This window comes from Falco cherrug, chromosome 3 (genome assembly GCF_023634085.1).
Source record: "Falco cherrug isolate bFalChe1 chromosome 3, bFalChe1.pri, whole genome shotgun sequence".
NCBI classification, from domain to species: Eukaryota; Metazoa; Chordata; class Aves; order Falconiformes; family Falconidae; genus Falco; species Falco cherrug.
Window position 1 is genome coordinate 107,318,558 of NC_073699.1, and position 23,018 is coordinate 107,341,575.

Sequence of the window (23,018 nt, forward strand, 5' to 3'; positions counted from 1 at the left end):
GTACTGAGATCAAGTCTGGCAGAACCAGGTGCATAATTTGACCCGTTATCTTTTTGGGTCTGGAAAAGGGAGCGTCTCTTGCAATGTCAGCACACCCCTCTGTAGTTCTGACTCTTGGAGAGTTGTTACAGTGGCTGTTGAGCCTCCGGCGAACATCTGATATTATTCACTTGACTGAGTTTGTGAAAACGAAGCCTTATTTGCTAGCAAAATTAATGAGAAGAGTCTTCAATGAGACAATAATTTATGGCTTCCGCAGCAGCTAGCATGTACAGTGAAATTCATCTGACTGTAGTCTTCACAGCAAAGGCAAATATTAGGGAAAAAAGGAGTGGACTGATTTTCAGAAACGTTGTCTGTTATTTCAAAATCAGGTTCTTAGCTGGGTATTTTATTTTATGAAGCCCTTCCAAATTTGATGAAGGTTGAAATAAATGGGCCTTTGTCCCCCTCACTGTACCATTGCATTTAATGGCAGTGAAATAAAATTCTGCTCTGTGGCTATACGCCAGAGATTAGATGATGGGAACAGCTCGCAACATATTTTAAATTTTGTGGTACGTTGAAAATTGAGACACATTCAAATATGTTTAGAAATTCATACATTCGGCATTATCTATCGTTACTTCACAGAGAGCTGCAAAAACATATCCTTTTCCTTGAAGCTCCCCTCTCTGATCTGGTCATAAACACCAACTCTTTGCCTTTCAAACACAGAAAGCTGCAAACAGAAAAGCCAGAAAAGCATCAGACAATAAAAATACGTATAATGGCTACCAAACTCAGTTCTTCTCTCCCCCTTCTTTTTTTAACAGATAGGTTTTAGACTCTATAATAATCATGCAGCTAAGATACAAGGTCTCTTGTTGGCAATAACCTACATGACATGACTTAGAAGGCAGGTGTTACTGTAATTAGCTATTGTTTGACTATCAAAAGTCAGAGCTGATTAAAGCCACTAAGTACAAGTGCACTATTTTATTTCAAAGAATATTATGAACTGCATGCTGGGACTCTTTCACTGCGGACCTACCTTCCGGAGTCTGCTAAGAGCCCATGCCAGCAGTAATCAAAACTAAAATCTGCATAAACCTTCAGGGTTTTAATTCAAGCAGAGCCCTTTCATTAGAAATATGTTACTTTATGAAATCTGGTCGCCAGCAAGGGGAGAAAAATGTGACTTCTTAAGAAAAGTGAATGGCATCTCTTTAGTGATTAACCCAAGATTAATGGAGGCTCCTACTGCTAGGCCTAAGTCCATTTTATTGCTAATTCATTTAGGTACTATTTCAGATGTACTTGATGAAAGTCACCTGCTAAGAAGTCATGTTTTGGCAAGCAAGGATAGCCATTATGGTCAAATCCCAAATAGAATTTTTATTAAAGAAGCTTTGAAAAGTGTCTTGTATTAGTCTTTCAGAGACATACTATTTAATGTACTCAATTAGTTAAAAATTTGGGGCCCAAGTCACTAATCAAACATTCATAAAGCATTATTTTTTTTTATTATTTTTTTTTGTCTACATGCATCTTTAATGTTCCAGGTAGGATGAACACTGTACTGAACAGGGACATTTATATACAGACAAAAGAAGCAATGCTAAGACTTACCAAGAAGTGGGTGGGATTTGGGATAAGTGCACGGTTGGATATGTGAAATGTTGGCTTGGCAGAGCATCTCTTTGTTCCCCATGATACTGTGAGGGAGTGGGAACTTATGCAAATCACATGTTCTTAAACTGTACGTAATGGCTCGGCTTTGGCTTGTGTGTACCTTTATAACATGAGGCTTGATCGCCTAACAAAAATCATTTTAGTTTTAGACTTTTCTCCAGTTTGTTCTTTTTACAAATCATAGTTTAGGAAATGTAATGAATAGAGAGCACAGAAAACTGCTTTGTTACATGTACCATGTGTACGAGAGCGCTTCTACACAGACAAAGCACCCCCGTATCCCACCCAAAGTTCAGACCTTGCCTGCAGGCTGGTTGCGCTTTGGGCGAGCTTGAGCTTAATTCATGGACAATTCTACGTGCTGTCATCACATATTTGTTAGGTATTTATACTCCTCTCGAGACACTGGCTGCTGGTCACTGCGAAGCCCATGATGCTCCATCAGAGAGACCTTAGCTCTAACGGCGTGACCTTTTTTCCCTATATTGTTTAGACGCGAACATCCTGACAGTGAGCCCAGAAACACTCTGCACAGGAAAAAGCACGTGCCAGAGGTAGTTCTGATGCTCACAGACAGCCTGACCTTCACACGTCATTGTGCCCTTCTTTTTCAAAAAACTGGATGTACATCCAAAGGGGGCAGAAAATAAGCACAGACGAGCAAGATGCCTGCTTCCCCCACTCAGCTCCCCGCTTGCCAGGCACATTTAGTGGCATAGTGTCTCCTAAAAGCTACGGTTCCTGAATTATCGATAGCCATGAGTGGTAACCACCGCACGTCTATTTTGGTGCAAGTTACTTGCTCATGTATAAAGACAGGGGCCTGAGAGATCCCACTCGATGACCGGCACAGCGCCGCTTCACAATTGCGAAGGAGCAGAGCGGTTTAGTGCAGAGGCAAATCAATCCGACCGTGTCTGGTTTGGGCATTCCAGCTCGTTTGGGCTGAGCTGGTTCCACACTGGGGAGATGACTGGTTTTGCAATCAGCTGCTGGGCCCCACCAGCACGCACATGAGCCAAACCCTACAATTCACCCTTTGCTTTCTCACAAGAAGTGTGCAAACGCCTGAGCTCCGGCTGCGATCGCGTGCCGCACTGCTTCCGCAGCTGCAGGGGGGCACAGACGGTCCATCGCCCACCTGCCTTCCCGAGCTTTAACTGCCGAGGACTGAGGTGCCCCAGAGATCACATGAGATGACACCGCAGAGCAGCTCGTGCCCTGTGTACGCTGGTGGCTTCTCTGGGGGAATGCAAATTCCACCCCCCCAGGCTTGGACAGACCCCGCGGAGGGCCCTGCTTTGGGTGGCCATGCCAGAGGTGGTGCAGCCAGGTCCCCTGACTGTACTGGTAACGTGGGGCTACGAGCAGGTGGGGGCATTTGAAGAAGACGGCTTCAGGTTACTTTTAGCAGTGATGTCTGAGCAAAACCCAGTAACGAACTGATTTTACTCAGGGCCAGGAAATGATCTCAAACTTCCCTTCAGTACACGGCTGTAATCCTAAGGAAGATCCCCCCAGATCCCTTTTCCTAGCAGACTGCTTCTTCACAACACTCTCATCGGGTTCGTTAGCAATATGCTAATTTTTATCCTCACCATCTTCCACACTTTCCTAAGCATTTACTACAGCCAAGACTATCATAATCGGCTTCCTTTCTGTGACCAGCTATATGTTATTTGTGTGTACCAAAAACCTGTGAAATTCCCACAGGCTCACAGTGAGTGAGACCCTCCTCCCCTCTCCGCCAGGGGTGGCATCGAGGAGCTCTGTGGGAGCCTTCTCCGGCCATGCACAAATGGTGCACACCTCTACAGAGGCACGGGGAAAAGCACAGAAGGATTTTTTTAAGTCCACTCTATATTCTTTGGAAATGTATTGGAAGTTTCAATTTAAATAAATGTCTCAGCATGGAGATGAAGGGAGAGAAAAATTACATGTGTCTGCGATGTAACAAAGTTGAAGATCTCTTAAAGCGTAGAAAATTTGACATGACATAAGATCTCCTCTTTGTCTCCTGGAAATACAGAACACTTCTAAATGTAACAATCTGGTTCTTAAACTGGTTTTGGTTTTTTAAATGAGTGATACAATTTCCAAATTATTTACTGGAATGGTTAGAGTTAGTAAGAGCAACAAAACCAGGAAGACATGTGCAAGGTGCCACAGAAGAGCCTCGTTCAGGTCCTTATCGCCACACCCTCCCGCCTCCCGCAGGGGTTCCATCCTGCATCCCCGATGCTGATGGGCGCCTGGCAACATGCACTTCAAGAGAGCAAGGATATTTCCAACCCTCTACTAGAAATATTCACAATTATTAGAAATGGCAACACATTCTGTGGCAGAATTCTTCTCCGTGGAGGCTACAAAAATCAGCATGGACTCTTAAAATACTTTGCTGAGGGGAATGTGCTACTAAAAGAGCCGCCTACATGTGATAACAAAGTTAACTTAATCTGTTCCCCCTTGTGTGCTGGGGCACTCATACATGCAAATCTTGTCTTGTTCAACTGTGTTTGTTCACCTCCATAGTCCTTCGGTGATTCAAATCTGTGTCTTACTATCCTATAATACCCTTGTCTAACAGTTCTTTTTAAATGCATGTGTTAATTATCTTGCCACTGCTGTAATTTCTCCCTGTAGTCCATTAATTAAGAGGTCACAATCTAAGAGCATGTTTACCCAATAAGCTTTCTTTTTTAATTATCTTAATTGCTTGGATACTGACAAAGACTCCATCCCTCCCCTTTCTCTGAGTGGATTAGAAAACGACATTTCAAAGCCCCACACAACGATGGGTTTGTAAAACACACACGCGCATATATATATATACACACACACACACAAATATATGGTTTTATAACTCCACAATGTTCAAACACCAGAGGTCAACAAGACACACGATATTACATTTCTACAGCTATATAAAATGTAGATACAAATGGCCCTTCATTAATTTATCTATCAGTCTAGAATGCTATATATTGGTCAGGAAAAATGTAAGTGACACTTTTAAACCTTCAGAACTAAGAACAAGAACAGCTAGATGTATACAGCTTGCTCTGTTCTGCAGACCATCGCAGTCTCTTACAGAAGTGCACCTGCATGGACATCTTTGAATAAAAGCAAGAACAAAAAGAAAGAAGAAAGAGAAGAAGAAAGAGAAGAAGAAGAAGAAGAAGAAGAAGAGGAGGAGAGGAGAGAGGAGAGAGGAAAGAGGAGGAAAGAGGAGGAAAGAAAGGAAAAGAGGAGGAAAGAAAAGAAAAGAGGAGTAAAGAAAAGAAAAGAGGAGAAAAGAAGGAAGGAAAGATAGAAGCAATAAGCTTTTACTGCAGCAAAGATCAATTCTTACTCCCCCACCTCTAAAATATTACCCTCCCGTAGGTCACATCTTGGCAAGGTGGTCCTAATACTTTTTTTACTGACTTAGCAAAATTCAAAAGACAAAATCTCTACCACTTAAAAATTTTAAACCTCTCCTTTTTTTCAAGCTTTTAAAAGGGAAAAGTAGCTATTTGAATTCCAGATAGGATTTTAACACAACAATTAGTAGAGGTTATGTCCAGAAAAATTACTACTTTGTCAGAATGTGAAACAACATTTGATATGTCAACTAAAGTAAAGTTTTTTGTTTTAATAAAGCAAATGTCTCATTCAGACTAGTCATCTCGGGAACTATATAACAGAAGTATAATTACTTAGAAATTGCTTAGGTAAGCGTGATTGATGCATGGTAAATAGATGTTTCCAGCACTTATTGTTTCTTCCTGATGGATTAGGAAGAGTTGTTTAACAGTTCATTTGACCAGTCTCTCCTGGTGTTTCTTGAGTCTGGCTGTGCCAGTCAGCACCAGCAGTTCCTGGTAGTTTAAGTCTCTTTAATAAAGATTAAGATGTCAGAGGTCCTGCATTGCACAAAATCCCAATTTTATTAACTTCTCATTATCAGCTGAAATATGAAGTGCATTTCTTTTCATCTAAAGTAAGGTGCTTTCTCAAGGGAAAGAACAGATATATAATATACATTTATGATGATTAAGGGTGGGTTTGTTCCAACCCTGACTGATGTTGGTGAACATTTTCTCACACGATGGGTACCACATATGCTGATATTTCTCCCGCAGAAGGAGTTCAAGTATTCCATGACTGCGGACCGTCACAACGTATTAGTAAGTTGGCAGTGGTGAACCCCGTGGTCGAATACTTGCACTACAGCACTTAAGTCAACAGTGTTTTCATTAAAGAGCAGCAACACAACATGCACCGGGCAGAAATACTGAACCTCAAAAGTCACTCAACCAGGACAAGTAAACCATTGGCACTCGCTACGTTCGGTGTTCCCCTCCCCATACTCTGCAGATCTAGGAAGACAACAAATAGCACTCACAGACTGCACGACACTCACTAAAACAGATCACAGCAGCATCCAAAGTCCACTCTCCGACCAGAAACGCAGGTAAGTTCAAATACCACCTACGTGAACTTAGGCAGCCACTGATAAACTGCTGAAGGCAGCAGCACCGTGCAGCACCCCAGTACTGTCACTTCTGAAAGATTTCTTTTTAATCCCGTACGCATCTAACCAGGCTCCCGCACCCCAGCAGCTGCACGGTGGCACGTGAGCAGCCACTGAAGCAGGGCCTTTCCCCGCCCGATCCTCAGCGCATACAAAGCTGCAGAATTTATGCATTCTGCATATTTTAAAGAAAGCCTTTGACGTACTTCTTGTTTTCAACCCTCTCTATTGCAGGAAGGAAAGAGCTGGCACTGTGTGTACTTTCCCAGAACAGGATGATTTGCTGGAAATTACTCCGCAGAAAGAGTTAAGAGGTAAAATCGGTTCTTCTAGTATAACACAAGTCCTTCACGACAGGATCAAAACTGCACACTGCTTTACAGGGCCGCTCTTGTGAGGGTTAAGCTCTATTACTTCTGGTCTCTGACACTGCTAATGGCACTCTCAAACTAATTGCATTTCTATACCTATACATACATCTACGCAACAAATAAGCCCTTTAATCAAAGAGCTTCATCTACTTCTAATTAATTCCATTTCTATGCCTTTTTAAGAGTACAGGAACATACAAAGACACAGATGATAGAGTACATTCTGTTGCCAGTTGACAAGTTCTGCTCTGCTCAAGTCTCCCTCATGATTGAGCCTAGTTCTGTGCGTCACCGTCTTACATCTTTAGTATCGCTCCTGCTCAAGACTGAGCAGATGCACGCCAAAGACCGAAAGTAACAAGCCAAGGCTGTGGGGAATTAGCTACTATTACCACACTGAATTGCTTTTGCATTCGTTTATAGATTCAGATGACTTTTTGTTTTCATCAGAAACGGTATTCATCTTGTCTTTTGGGTGCACACAGCAACGCAGTAAGAGAAGACTATGGCATCAGCTGAGCAAACAGAGGCTTGCTGTTTGCATATCCAGACCTAACGTAAAGTCTACAATTTGAGGGGCACCAACTTTGAAGGCAACACTGATTCCTCTTCTACACTTATTTCTTTGATAAAACAGGTCAAATGTATCAGAAAAAAACCCCACCACCCCATCAGTACTTAGGGCAAGAGAAATACATATGCCATAAGCTGTCTATTTCAAAGGTATGTATGTACAAAAGGCATGATAAGTGGGTGCTGAATAGTTAGGAGTGGCAATTATCAGTTACACATATCATTATAGTCTCTCAACTTTTCAATAGCACAGAGTTCCTAATACCATGTTTACGAGATCAGGTAAAAGGGGACTCTTAATACTGTGCAAATATGACTTACCAAAGGACTTTGCTTTCTCACCTATTCTTGGGCTTTTCAAATCAACATTATTAATTGGCTGGCTTATCGGTAAGTGCTGTCTGGCAGTTAAAGGATGTTTCCACCCATTGCAACGATACATAGAAACTAAGCAATGTCAGCCACAAGGACAAATAACTTCCATGTTGAAACAGGAAAATATTTTGACACCTTAACTCTTCTTTATAAAAGCAGAACACGTTTCAGCATTAACTTGCTATCCTTTATTGCATTTGTTACTCCATATTCCACCATCCTTGTTTTTCCTTATTATATTAATTCAGAACTCTGGCTTACAGTTGCTTTTATTTTTCTTTTTCTTCTTTCCTCTTTCTTTTCTTTTTTTCTTGTTTTCTATTATTCAGGTGTGTATAAATACATAGTTTAGAACCTGGATCAACTAGTTTCCATACTAGGAAACTCAACTACATCAGAGTTTAGGAGGTAACTTTCAGCCCTCCACATCGACTTTCTCTTAACCTGCCAGCTCTCCTGAGCACAAAATCCACTTGAAAATGGACAAAAATGTTTGGCTGATAAGGAACACTGAAAACAAAGAGCATAAAACTTACCAGGTGCCATTAAAAGAAAAGCAAAAAAAGTCTAAAATAGGAAGAAAAGCATTCCATGCCCCATCTCCCATTTTTCAGTATGCCTCAGCCTGCACGTGCAGCCGACCTGGAGAATGAAAGGACAGGCTGAGCCTCCCGGCCTCGTTCCCTCCACGGCTTGCTTTCCCACTGATTAACAAGATAAACTTATAAGCACCATAAAAACCCGTAAGGCTAGAAAGGAACTCAGGAAGTCACCTAGGCTTTCCCTTATTCTAATGCAGGATTGTGTATATCTAGTCCAGCCTGGCAGGTATTTGTCTAAACCTCTTAAGAGCCTTCAGTGGCAGATATTTTATCTCCTCCCTAGAGAGTCTACTCAGGTACTAAACTAGTCTAGTATTTCATTTTTCTTCACATCTAACCCAGATCTTTCTTGCTACAAGGCTGGCTTCTTCTCATCTTATTCTGATGGATGTGTGATACAGATGATCGCCCTCCAGGTTAATGCAGAATATGAATTTTAGCTTCAGCTGTTTGTTTTACAGAATGACATCTGCTTATCTTAAAGAATTTTTCCAGTAGAAGCACAATTAAACTGAATTTATTTATTTAAAGTATTTCTGCTTCTTTTAAAGAGGATTTCCCTCTGACACCACACTGGCTTTGCGGTTGTGACCCATGAATTAAGATGCTCAGGAGGGTTTTTTTCCTTTTCTTTTTGAAAAGGAAATAGTTATTCATTTAAGTAGATATTTAAAGAAAAATTGAACAAATATTTGATGTGCTGTGTTAGCATGAAAAGGGGGAGCACTGTGTAAGCACAGTAAATGCAGGTGAACTGTTTTATGTGAGTGAAAACAAACTGAGGGAAGAAGGGCTACTAACAAAGGTAAATCATGGCCACGTAAACACAAAGAGAGAGGTATGGTTATTCACAAATGGGAAGGATGCTTACCAAACACATGGCTATTATAACCCAGCGTTTGACGTATTTCAGCATCACAGAAAAAGAGCAGAAAAAGCACGAGGCTAACAGAACAAGCAGGGATACAGGATGATACAGTGAATGAGATCAACAGATATTTTTTTTCCTACCCAAAGAGAATCCAGTATATTTTCTGACTGACACTAAATATTAATTTAACCACATATCTGAAAAATATATTCTCCCTCTTCAAAGCCTAAAAATGTGAAGGGTTTTCCTCTGGCATAATACTATAGCAACTAAATACTAAAAACAACATAATACTAAAAGCAACTGTTTTCAGTCATTCAAATAGATGTGCACAGGATTGCACCCGTCTGAAGGCAGTTGAAGGCAGGGGCCAAATCTACCAGTGTTGCAGTCAGGCATTTTTTCCAGTTATCCATCCCTTTTTTTAATAAATCAGTGGCATATAAGTTTGTTATTCATAATATTTACCATTTACTTAATAGCTAGTGAGCTTCTAAAATTTGCTCATTATGCCAACCATATCCTCGTTTGTGGTTCTGCTTTGTTATAGAACTATCCATTCAGACATACTAAAAGAAAAAGTCCTTGCTCTTTAATTCTACTAAACCAGCGCAAGAAGGAAAACACAATCTCAAAACCTTGTCCAGCTCCAAAGCATTTCTGAACTTTCAGAGAAAAAGAAAAAATCCATTAGCTTCTTTTCTCACTATTTATGTACATAAGCTTCTAACACTTTAAGACTTTGGCTGGCATTACAAACAGAACAGAGAAAATACAACAAGGAAACCTATTTCTTGGGTATTTCCAGCCCAGTTAGTGTGAGGAATTAGAAGAAATTAATGTAAAAAAAATGTCATCTGCAAAGTTTTCATCAAGGTTTTTCAGACCAAAGGGGTTCTGATGAATTTCAGAGATGCATCCAAACTTCTGAGCAAGTTTCCAAACCAAACAAGACTGCAAACTCTGACATTCATCAGCGACTTGTTTGCCAACCTTCCTATCACACAGCAAAAAGGGCCATTTCAAATCATCTCAGAATAATCTGCTTTCATGGTCATGGTCATTTTACTCACCTCCGTCTGTGTAACACTTTTAAGTCACAAGAACACAAACATCCATATAGCAAATGGCTAAAGCCTTGGTCCACGTTCAGAAATAACATAGGCATATACCAGGATTAAATAATAATCCTTGCTTTTCTGACTTCCTTACTCTGAGAAAATCTTGTCATCTGGATAATAATAATTAAAATGTCTATTTCTTAATATTATGCCTTCTTTTCTTGGACTTAAATTTAACTTTAAAAAGCAAAACTGATCCTACAGCTGTGTGAACAGCAATCTGGGCACAAAGCAGTGACTTGCTCTGCCTGAAGTCATTCCAGCTTCGGGATGAGGACGGGATTTGCTGAATGCCACTGCTGCAGACATTATCTACCAATACAGCAATGCCTTGGGAAAACGAGTGTGACCTTAAAGCCTGACATCTCTGTACACCAGGATTGCCCCATTTTTACCAAGGGCAGCACAGATACACTGAAGTTTGCTCAAGCAGGAGATAGATGCTCTCTGCCGTAAGCCTATCAAAGCAAAGAACAAATGAGCATATGGTGAACATCAGAACTGGAATGGAAGATGGGATACCATTCAAATTAAAAGTTTTTATTGGCAAAAGGACCAGCAAATATAAACTGCCAGGAATAAATTTACATTGGAACTTAGCAGACATGTTCTAGTCATCAGAAGACAGAAAGCCTGAAAGAAATTATCTTACTTAGGCGGGGGCACAATCCTTCTGTGAGAGATCGTACATCCTTACCGCATGCGACTGTAGGAAATTGGACAAAATAACCCAACAGGATTGCTGTAGATCTCTGTTCCTAACAGGAATTAAGGTGAAAAAGAAACAACTACCTGTATTAAGCATATGAATTAACAGAAAAGGAATTATGTCAGAATAATGACCACTGCAACTCGAGACAGACCAAAGTAGAGCTGAGCAGTCTCAGAAGATTGACAGTGTTTTTCTTAGTGTGTAGATTTTACAGGGCAACCCGGGCCTCATCATATATGAGCTCTTTCCACATAGTTTTCAGGATTCACCTTTTTTAAGATTCTCACGACGAAGAAAATTAGTAATCTCTATTTCAAGGTAGTGGTAGTGAGTAAAAGACTGCTTGAATTTGCCAATACAACTCAGCAAGTAGCCCCAAACTATTTCAGGGCATAACTATGGAAAGAGAAAATGGAAAGAGAAAATGGAAAGAGAAAAAAAGTTAACCAGATATTAAGGGAAGTGAATGAACAAGAAAGTCAATACTTTTCTGGGTTTATATATAAATTATATGCAATTGCAGGGGGAAAGAGGAAAAATGAAAATTCCTCTTGATTAATTTCAAAACTTAATTCCTAAGGAAAGAAGAATTATAACATTTTAGCACTACCATAAAAACTACCTGGATGTGACAGCATTTATGCAGACTTCCAGAGTTTCCACCAGACTGCACAGAAGGAAGAACTAGTCGCCTTCTGGGTGACGCAAGCTAAAGCTGAAGACTGAAATTCCAGTGGAAATTAAGAGAAACAATTTCTTTAGGACTTGGGATTTATTCTTCTGGAACAGAAGGAATTATTGCACCAACCAGGGTCTAAAATGTTCTGACAGCAGATATGCGTAACTATCTCTACAGTAATTATTAATGATCTGGAAAAATGCTCAGTAGCAAGCTGAACTCACTCTTCTCTGAGGCCAGCGTTCACTTCAACGAACCCCTAAAATAATCAGCTAACTCATGAAGATTAGGAGATAGGATGCCTGGATACAAAAGAAGATTTCTTAATTTCAGTTACTTATAGGACAGTTACTTACAGGACACATTAAGTAAATAGAAGGAGTTTATAAACTGGTTTGTAATCTATTCCACAGCTTTCTATACTTCTTTTCTACACCTCTGTATTTTATTATAAAATAAGGAGGGAGGAAAAAAAGAAGGAAAAAAAAAACCCAAATCATGTGGGTAGCCAAGTAAGGATTTAAGCACTTAATTTAGGTTCCTCTACTTCTGCTATTACTACTACTATTATTAATATTTTTTTTTATTTGCAACCTTTCTCTGTGCAGTAACAGAAAGTTACCGTAGTACATGTATAACTGTACATTTCAAAGAAAAGTAACCAGACTTCAAAGCCTTACAGCTGCCCAACTGGACAGAAACTGGTATAAAAAAACCCTCTGCAGTGTCAAGAGAGAGAGAATATTCATTTTGCTCAGCTCAGGAAATTAATCAGGAGATCTTCAAAACTTAACATCAAGCTAAGGCTACAAATTCAGTGAAAATTACTCAGTAACTGAAGATGGAAGGATAACGTTCACATTTCATGCTCCCCCCCGCCCCCATTATCTTCTCTGTAGGGTCTATCAGAAAGAAGTTGCTGCCAACTCAATGAAGGTACCAAAGGCAACAAGGGAGAGAACCCCGAGCTGTGGAGCACCGCTGACAGTCAAAGGGCAGCCCGTGGGCTTTGCAAGCCGTGTGTCCCCCATCAGGCACGCTCCTTGCTCACCAGTTGCAAACTCTGTGATCAGCTGATAAATTTAGAAACTGCTGACCAGCTAGCGGGGAGAAGAAAAGTGAACTACGTATCTTGACTTCCAGGTTGCAATCTTAGTAACTCATAGGTCACCTTGAACAACTTCGAGATAATTGCAAATAGTGCTTCCCCCCCCCCCCCCCCCCCGACTTTGCACCTCTTCTCCCTACTACTCTGAGAAACACCCACCCGTGTGAAAGAATACTCAGATCTGCCAATTTTAACAGGACCAGCGCCACAGGGCCCTTGAGGTGTACCCTGAACCTACTGTAGATCAAACCCAAAGTCCACCCGCGCAAGCAGAGGCTACATTCTGTTCTTCTGGATGCTGAGCAACCCCAGCTGCCAGCCACGGCGCACAGCCCAGGGCAGAAGAGACCACCAGGGCAGAAGAGACCACCAGCCCAGCAAGCACGGGCTAACACCGACGCAACAGGCAGGGCTGAAAATGAATGATGCCAGTATAGAATCTTGGACATGTTGCCATTTCCTCACCTGCTGCTTTATCTCCTCCTTAGGAAGGACGAAATCAACCCTGCAAGCTCTTGTGCCTCCGAATTAGCATGCAGGGGATTTGGGACTGTGAACTTGGCAAGTCCCCGTCAGTTTAAGTACTACATAAATACTCACTGCTATTGTTGATATAAATTAACACTAAGGCTAGAATTGGTTGTACATTTCTCAACCCCAAACTGTTGAAAAGTTACAATTTGATTAAATCAAAGTATTTACAGAAATTTAGATTTATCAGAAGTTAAAGGAAATAATCTGAAAGTATAACTCAATTAAGTTTAAGTGAAATATTTTTGGCCCAACTCAAAACGAAACAGTTTTGAAAACTCACAATGTTGTGAAAAGAAACATCCATATTGAGTAAAAATAATTTGAGGACAATGATTAAAATGTGGAGCCAAAATTTTCTTATTACCATCAAATAAGTCCAGTTTCATATGGCGGGTCTGAGCATACAGCACTCATTCATGCAACTACTGTATCTACTACAAGGAGCAAAGGAAATTAACTTAATTAGCTTACGAAGTGCTGCTATTGCATGCTGAAACTTCCACGGATAAAGACAGACCAGACTAGTGAATATCACTGAACAGTTGACTTCTAGTAATTATTTTTCTCCCCAAAGTGCCCTATGAAAAATAAATCGGGGCTTTTTTTCAGAACACATATTTTATAATCTCATAAAAACCTCATCTAATCTAAAACCCCATCTAACTGGCATCATCAAAATATACTGCACTCCTGGAACGTGTGTGGGACAACAGTCATATCTTTACTGCTTTGTAAACCCTTGATATATTTCTAGAGCAAAAGGGGGGGGGGAGAACAAAATCATTTTTTGTTTTGCTATGATATATATATTTAATTATAGGTCACTGGCATCCAGCTCCCTGCTTTTTGGCTTTTCTTTTCTCTTTTGAAAGCAGCACCATAGGTGCTAGGAGCTGACTCCGGGTCACTCTCTGCTATCCACCCCCTCCACCCAAACCCCACATTTCCTTCCCCCCCACCAGTTACCAGCCAAGTTGTTCATTTTAGCTAGCAAGCTCTAAGCTCCCCCCGCCCTCCCGATAGATGCTCCCTTTAATAGCTGCACAGTGTGATTAACCAAATCCTGCACACACCTCAAGACCACAGATTATATTAATAGAACCATCTGGCTTCTATAATGTATGTAACATATACGACAGATCCTGATCCTAACTTTCACTCCGGAACAGAAACTGTCCTACACGGCACAGTCTGTCCTTACAACACTGATGTATTCCCAGTACTGTGTAACTGGTGGCAACACACCAGGGCAGGGCTGCACGCAGCCCCACGTTGGCGGGGTACCAGTCGCAGGCTCCTGGCACTGCCAGCCCATCCTGCAGCGGTTCCCAGCTCCAGGAACAGGTTCCCAGCTCCAGGAACAGGTTCCCAGCTCCAGGAACACCTCCGGGCAGGCTCACCCTCTGCAGCCAAGGAGGGACTGCGGGGGCCGACCGAGGTGGGGGTTACCTTCCAAGTTAACATACAGTTTTGAAATCCCAGAGGCTATCATTCCAAAATTTGTGATGTTTTGTCTACTCTGGTGATTTAAGGTTTGTCAGAAAATGTCAGAAAGGCCACGAGGCCAAGGGCTTCCTGATGACGGAGGATTTTCTTTCACATGACCTTCCTGAAGTTGATTTTGGGCTCCAGACAGTGCTGCCTTCAGCTCTGACAGGGGCCGGCTGGCAGCAGATTCATGGGGATCTCTGGGGCATTCTGGCATTTTTAAACTGAGTAGAGGCTGTAATACCTCCTAATCATCCAGAATATTATTTCCCTAGTAATCGTCTTACAGGCGGTACATAAATGCCAGCTTTTCAGTTTGCAATTCATTTTGTTAGCAGGAGAAAAAAAAAAAGCGTATGTGCTCAAAGGGATGCAAACCATTAAAAACATCTCTTGAATGAAATTAATAGACACGTGCGTAGAGTATTTTTAATTTCACATGTGAAATTACACGTGTTTTTTCAACAGGGAATCACTGAAACCAATTATACAGACAGAGAAGCAGGATTGTGAGAAAAGTGTTAAAACTGTCAGTGTGTGCTCGTGCACGTTTTCACAAACGCCAAGCAGAGAGCCCACTCGCTGGGGCACGGGGGTTTCGCACCCTTTAGGAAGCTCTAAGCTGTAAAAGAAGTTTATAAATTTTAAATTTGCATACATCTTTAGCATAACCGATTACTCAGCCAAAATGCCTTAACAAGTCTCCTTTACCATCACTGTCCTGTGGGACCGCCTGCCGCTCTAGGGGAGGTACCCAGCCCCCCGCACGGCCCGCAGAGGGACAGGGGACACGGCGTCAGGCTGCGGGACAGCTGACCGCGGGATTCTAGGAATGCTCACCAGCAGAACGCAAGATATTTTGAACCACTTACAAAAAAAAAAAAAGGGATAGAATGAATGACTTGGCCAGCTAGCTAATGAATTACCGTTTCTGCCCTAACGAGATGAGGCTGCACTGATGCTGAAATATGACTCTGACACTTATTATAAATCACTAGTGGAGTGGTTTTGGCTTTTTTCCCCCTCAAGCAGACCACTAGTCGGGCACAGGGGTTAAACAAGACAGCAATTTGGACTTGACTCTTACTACTCATACTTTGTACTCGGAGACGCAGCAGCTCTGTGATTCAAATCGACATGAGCGGGTTGGTTTGTTTTGTCAAGGGAACAGCCTCCTGCCTTCTCGCTTCCAAAAAAGCGTAGCTGGTTTTGTTAATAACTTGAGGCCACCATAAAGGCTGTGTGTTTATGTTTGAGATGCATTGTAAGAAGACAAGGTGACCTCTCGTAACTGTCTATGCCTGAAGTTAAATGGACACTTTTATCTTAAGAGACACTGTTCAACAGAGATGCACGTCATTTGGGACAAGGTGTATAAATAGCTCAGCAATACATTTGTCCAAAATTTGTCCACCGCCCTCTCAGCCACAGCAATTCACTTATCCAAGAAAATAAGACAGCAGGTTAAAACTTAGTGCTAAAAGAACAAATCAGCATCACTGCTCTTCGGTTTACACTGGTGGCTGCAGTGATTTAAACACAAACTTGCCTAGAGTGGAAGGGAGGAAAAGAACCAACTTCATCTATGAAAAGGTCGGATTTCAAACTGTATGTATGAGGTGTTCACACTGTATCCATCCTTTGCATCATCTTGCCAACAGGGAACATGGTGAACTGCCGTTCACCACCCAAAACATCTATAGTACTGAAACTCCTGGACACAGACCCGTGCTGAGGCACGCTGCCCACATCTCGCTGTGATGCATGTGGCCATAGTTGACTGGAACGTGCTGGAGATATGGAGGGAGCAAAGTTAACCACTGCTAGTCGTCTTAACATGGCCTGATTTATGGGTTCAAAACCCCTCGAGACCTCTTCGTGGAATCATTTGTCATACACACACACACATTCTATACAATCAAGCCCAAACATCTGTATCACAGAAATTAAACGTGCGCTGTTATTCTTGCAAAATAATTTAAACCATCGCTTTTCTCCCCCGACTTTTCTGTGCCAGCCTTACACCTTTTTTTTACTTTACATGCTTCATTTCAGCAAAATCAAGGATGCAAACTTCTTAGAAGTACTTAGTTTCCATGGAAACCTAAGCTGACCGCAACATTATTGTTCTCAAGAGGGAACTGACTTTACTATATGTTCATTCACTGAATTAATGGACTCCTGGTTCTTTTATTAGCAGCTCTCCAACAATAGAAAGAGAGAAATGTTATAAAAAAGACTCTCAGACAACTGTCCACTCTTTTGTCCAGGGCTTATTGGAATGACGCAAGTCTATTCAAGAAAAGATTATAAAAATCAACTCAAAGCTGCCTCTGTTTGTGGCAGCTAAACATACCTTTATTTCATAAAGATACAACCTATAAAACAAGCAAATTAAAGCTCTTTCTGAAATAGTAACTGTAAGGCAGTGAGGATGTTGAAACTGGACTTTAACTATGATAACTGGTATTGTTACACAATCTCAGAGGGGTTTGTGAAGCATCATTAACCTCCAGTTTTGGTCACTGTGCAGCGCTGCCTTCCAGCTCTCGATAGCCTGGTCCCTTTTATAAGAACACGCTCTCCTTTCTTCACCTAAACTTAAGCACACAGAAGCAGGCGCTCTATGAAAAATAATTCAGTCTGGTTCATAGTGTAAATTCTCAGTGAGTACGAAGACTGTTTTAAAACCACTAAAACTGGGGGGTTGATTCTCCAATATACAGAACTGAAAGATGAAGAAATATCACCAAAATTGGGATTTTTAAATCCTTACTAACAGTTTCAAAACACCTTTTATTAGATATAGATAATAAATATATTCATAGTATATATTAAATGCAGGCATGCAAATGTACTTTGTGCAAAGTGCTGCAAATCCTGGAACTTTAAACGGCTCAGGTTAAAATCTCGATCTCTCCCTGCATGTATAATATTACGACAGTCTGTGCTCCGGCCTGAGGGTGTATGGCCCAGCTAGTAATTGCTCCACAAAAGACAGTTAACAGTTCCCTTGCTCTTCTCTAACTACCTTCCTGACTGCTTATTGAAGTCTGATTTCTTACTCCTCTGGGTCATCATTCATCAGTCCTACAGATCCCACCGGGAGAGACCGACCAGACCTTTCCATATCCCTTGTTGCCAGAGGCCATTTCTGACGGCCCATGATATAGAAAATGTCTTCACAGCAATCCAGTGGGACAAACTATGGTTATAATACCTAAATAATCATTTTGCAAATTATCATAATTATCAATCAATCATCTTGTGTGAACAATGTGTTTCTGAAGTATCAGATGGTTCCTGTGACCTGTAGCGTTTTGTATATAATAATAAATCTGGAGAGATTTATGGCCCTATCCCACTTGGCATCTGCAGTAACACAACAGTAGTTGGCTTTTACTTTTGTTTTAGGAATAAAGCCTTTCCATCTACCTAGCTTTCTTCTTTACTACTTGATGCTTTTTAAGAGGTCAAGATTTCTAATCTCACCCCGTTTTCTAACAGCAACTTTATTTAAAAAAAAAAATCTACATGATTTGGGAGTAGAGAATTAGTTACTATGCTGGATAAATTTCTTTCAGTTTATAGCATCATCAGCATTACATTATCAGCTTCTAGTATTTTGCAATGTACGTACAAAGTCAGCCAAAGCAGGCAAAAAAAATTGGTTCTGTCTTCAGTTTTTGTTGTTGTGTTTTGTACAATACCAGATTGAATCCAACTCTTTTGAAGCCGATAGCATCTCCCGCTCCCTGTGTAGTACATTCTTGTTAATGGATAAATTCAAGCTCTCGAGAAAGTCAAAGAATAAATTTAAAGCCTTTTGCCAAATGCCTATCCTATTGGATTTTGATAAGACGGCTATTGAGCTTTAATAATGTCTTCTATCCTTTTTCAGCTGGCCCTTAACATGTCTCTTTATTTGTCCCTAAAGCCTCTTCAGCGATGCCTTTTTATTACAAGTCTCTCAGCTTGCTCTCAAGGGAGACAGGGTCGACAAGAGTGATAGATAGATAACTCTATAGATTATCTCCCACAGATGTTTTCTCTCCAGTAGCCCCTCAGGCTATTCCCTCTAAGTAAACAGAAACTAAATAGAGAGTCTACTGAAGAGAGAAGTCCCTGAGGTCTCTTGTCACCACAGTCAGAAAAACAGCCCATCCAGGGGAGGCTGGCTAGGAGCTCTACACACAGAGCCTCCTTCAATATGATTCTCAAACCATCATCCAAAGTGACTTTTTGAGGAGAGATAAATACACCTAGCACTGCTCCTTGGGAAAAAAAGGTGTCTCGTAATGGATGCTGGCCTTGTTTCCTGCTGGAGGAAGTCTACATCTTTCATCTCCCTCTCAAAGTTAAATCAAAATGACAATGGAGATAATGATAACAAGCCATTTTTTTCCATGTATTAAATGCAGTGGAGAAGCTTAGAAAATTCAGGGCAAGAGCATGTGAGCTGCTCTTTAAGCAAAATAAACAGACTGCGGGAAGATGGCTGGGAAAAAAAGAAGTTTGGGATTGTGAGACAGTATAGGACAAAACACCCACAGGTATGACATGCATTTGTGCACATCTCTGAATATATGCCTTCAGTGCACTGAAAGAAGTTAATCTCCCTTTTTAGCATTACTTTCACAATCGATTATCTAAAATTAACCAAACAGGCATGTACATTTGCGTGCAAGTTAAACTAAGTATCAGCAAGCTAAGCAGATACAAGGAAATCTTGCCATGAGTACACCACGTTTTAGTCTATGGCACAGCACGTTTCCAGATAAGGAAAAATGATCCTGGGTACAGGTCCTTTAATAGTATTGCTAGAAATCTGAATTCTTGTGAGACAACCAGCACCAAACAAATCAGCTTTCTGGTGTTAGTGGTCCCAGCAGAACTAACAGTAATACGAACTGAAAAATACTGGGCATAGTGGAAAAACACTTCTTATTTTGCTCCAAGCCAAAAAAGGCCTTGCTTTATTATACGATATAATAGTGTCTGCTGTGCTACATCTTCAGACTTTTCACTGCCTTTCAGTGTATGAAAAGTTAGGCAAGAGAGCATTTAATTTTTATAATTTTTTTTTGGCAGCTTAACAGCAGAAATAATACTGGGGTCAATTTTTAAGCAGAGATTGCTTCCTGTGCATCTTCCTCTACCTCTCACTGCTATCATGCTTCCCCTTCGCTGCTCTGTTGTTTTTTTCCTGTTTCTACAGATTTTCTCTGCATTCTAGAGATTTTTTTTTCCTCTTTCTAGCCCTTGTTACTACCCAATTTTAAACCTGTGATACAGCAGTCAGTCAAATGAGCCACTGAAAATTACAGTCCCTCAGTTTGGCTCCGACTAGTTTAAATCAGCCCACCCACTACAGTTACATTTGTCTTCAGTCACCTTCTCACCACCAACCCATCTCTGAAGGAACAGGAATAAATTGAAGTCAAATCTCAACTATTGTATCTTCAGGGATATGACAACTGAATGATTTAGAGAGGCTGGAAAAGGAAATCTTCTCCCAAGAGGGTTCTGTACCACCGGAGCAAAATGCTAGAGTACTACTTACAAACAATTTTAAGATACTACAAAAATTGTACAGAATGATTTTTCATTCTTTATTTTTCATTTTCTTCTGACTGAAAAGCTGTCTAGCAGTAGTCTTTTCACAAGCCATAAAGTTTAGACTTGAACTCTTTACCTTACTGCTTTGACCTTTTTTACCCTAGCTGTAAAACCCTACTGCCCATCCTTCAATAAATTTATCACCTCATAAACTCCCACTAGTGCTTCTCTACAATGCATTTAAAAGACAGAAGTGGAAGGCCAGTTCTTCCCCCCTTGTCAAATATCATAATTGTCCAGTTTTATACCTGCTGTACAAAAAAATATTTAAGGGCACGGGATTTTTCAAAGACCTGTAGTTTTGCAGCATTTCCCTTTGAAATAACAGTAAGGAACTTTAAATCCAAAACCATGTATTGAACATATAAAGCTGCCAGTCTAACGTTTCCTTCTGCCCTGGTTTCATACAAAGCTTGCTCTCTTTAGGGCAACGTGGATTCTGCGAGGCAGGGATGCAGAATTTATTTGTGATATTGTAATTAAAGGCTGAGAAAGAAATAGCTGAGCAGTCCTAGGCCATGGAGAATTCACTCCATCCTTGTGATAAGTGCATTGCGATAATAAGAACCTGCCACCTTGTCACCATGTCTGTTCAGACAAAAGGATCCCACAGAGGCAGAGACGAACACCAAATGAGTTATGGAGATGAACAAGGTAAAAAGTTCAGCGGTATTGCGATAGGTCCTTCGCAAGGTCATCGGATGGTCAAAGGATGTTTCGTATCGGTAGCCTGGCTTTCTAAAATAAAAGCCCATTTTTTTCGACATGGTAAGAATAGAACGGGCCATACTGGACATGTGTCTAAATATCTTTCCCCAAACTTCGGAGCCCGACAAGTATTATATTTCACTTTGTTTGGCAGGGTGAAACAAGTGTTTCCTTTTAGCTTTCAGAGTTAAGAAACAGTACTGAAGCTCGCCTAAATGGATGAATAAAAATGGCAGTAGTTGCGAGTTCCGATTTAAAATATTTTCCACTTGCGAAAAATCATATTTGATGAATAGGACTGTGCATAGCCATTCTAAGACAATTGCATATGAAAAGAATTACAGCTCGCTCATTATTTCAACAAGGACGCACTACCTCTAGACGTCTAGAGAGGGTATAATCCAATATGACTTGTAACACTTCACTTTGGTAAAGCTGTTAACCAACAGATAGTCACGGAAAGAATGTCATTTTAGTGTTACTGAGAGTAACCCCAACAAAAAGAGTGGACTGGCTACTGAAATATGTAGTACTGAGGCTGCCTCACAGCTACTACGAAGAAATTTATACAGCTGGGCTGTATTTGGAACACATTTTTCTCTGGTCAGTATTATAGTTTAAGCATCACAACGCAATGAAAAGCACCAGTAATACATCATATGAGTTACATTTTATCCTTTCATATATCTGTTCCTCTTCCCTTGGACTTCACATAAGCCACATTTACATGGTGAAGTGACCTCTAAAAATTTAGCACTTTTAACAAAGGACCAACATTTTCTTTTACTGGAAAAGAGGTAAATGAGGTTTTTCGATTTGGACTAGTAGCTGTTTATTCTGTAGCTGAATCAAGAAACACTTCAAACTATTATTTTCCTTTTCATAAATACTGGAATCACAAAAAGACAGAAAAATACGCCAAAAGAACCACAATACTTAATCCAAAAGAGCAACAGCAAATATTGGAAAACTTTTACGATGCTATTGTGATACACACCTTTGTTCAAAAGAGGAAAAAAGTGTCTACGTGTATTTCAAAGCCAGACAGTAAAACAACTTGCGTAAGTTTGATCCACGTCCTACCTTTTTTATATTGCCCTCTTGGGAGGTCACCTCAGGATCAGTCAGTATTTGCTAAGAAAAAAAACAAAACAGGAAAAAAACTGAGTTGCAGCTAAGAACGTTACAAAATAATAAAAGAACATGATGATGATGATGATGATTACGTTTTGGTTTTTGCTGTTTTTATTTTTTTAAAATGCAAACTCTCAACTGCAACAGAGCACCACGGACATTTTGGAAGTTAGATGGAAGGCTTATACCAGAACTACTATTGTATTCTCCCACATATTTTAAGGTTTTCTGCAGCTTCTAGAAATAATTTCTTTAGGTTTAGCTGACAAGAACATGTTTCCCAAATGGCAGGTGATATAGAAGGTGGTCACTAAGAGGATGGGGACCTGCGGGCTCTCCTAAAGTGAGTCCCCTGGTGCAGGTGACCAAAGCCAGCTGCCAGTGCCACAGCTCGCTGTGCCAGCTGGCCGAAACGACGGGTGACAGGGGCAGTCCTGGTGACAGGGGCAGCCCTGGTGACAGCCGCGTTCCCCACACGATGCTGGAGGCGCCTCTCCCCTGACAAACATGCGTGCTCTCCCCTCCTGCAGCCAGGTGCTGAGCTTCAGAGCACACCAGGGCCCACACCAACAGCGGGGACCGCCTGTGGGGCTGGGGCTCGGGCTGGGGGACCACTTTGGCACCTCGGCGCTCCCAGCAGCTGCGCAGGAAGCTCTTTAATTCCTCCTCCAGCAGAGGTGTGGTGATACAAGTCATTAAAACGCTGCTGTGCTCTACCTCCGATTAAATCTAGGTCAGCAGGCATTCGGGGAGGTCAAGTACCTGCACTTCCCATCACACTGGCTAGCCCCACCAGGATAAACACTCTCTACCAGGACCCGATGGAGCAGCTGGACTCCCGAGTATTTGAGCAGTTTCACTGACCTCAGTGGGGATCTCAGGTGTCTAAGGTTAAACACATACTCAAGTGCTAGGGTGGGCTTGAGGTCCTCG

The 23,018-nt window shown here is 41.1% G+C and overlaps 1 protein-coding gene across 1 annotated transcript in view; it reads right to left on the reverse strand.

Annotated features, from left to right (window-relative positions):
* Nucleotides 1-23,018, reverse strand: part of PRDM16 (PR/SET domain 16) — a 346,351-nt gene that overhangs the window by 148,355 nt on the left and 174,978 nt on the right. Inside the window, exon 3 of the mRNA XM_055705566.1 lies at nt 22,035-22,085. Coding sequence (XP_055561541.1) covers nt 22,035-22,085 — 51 coding nt within the window. The remainder of the gene's footprint in view (nt 1-22,034; nt 22,086-23,018) is intronic.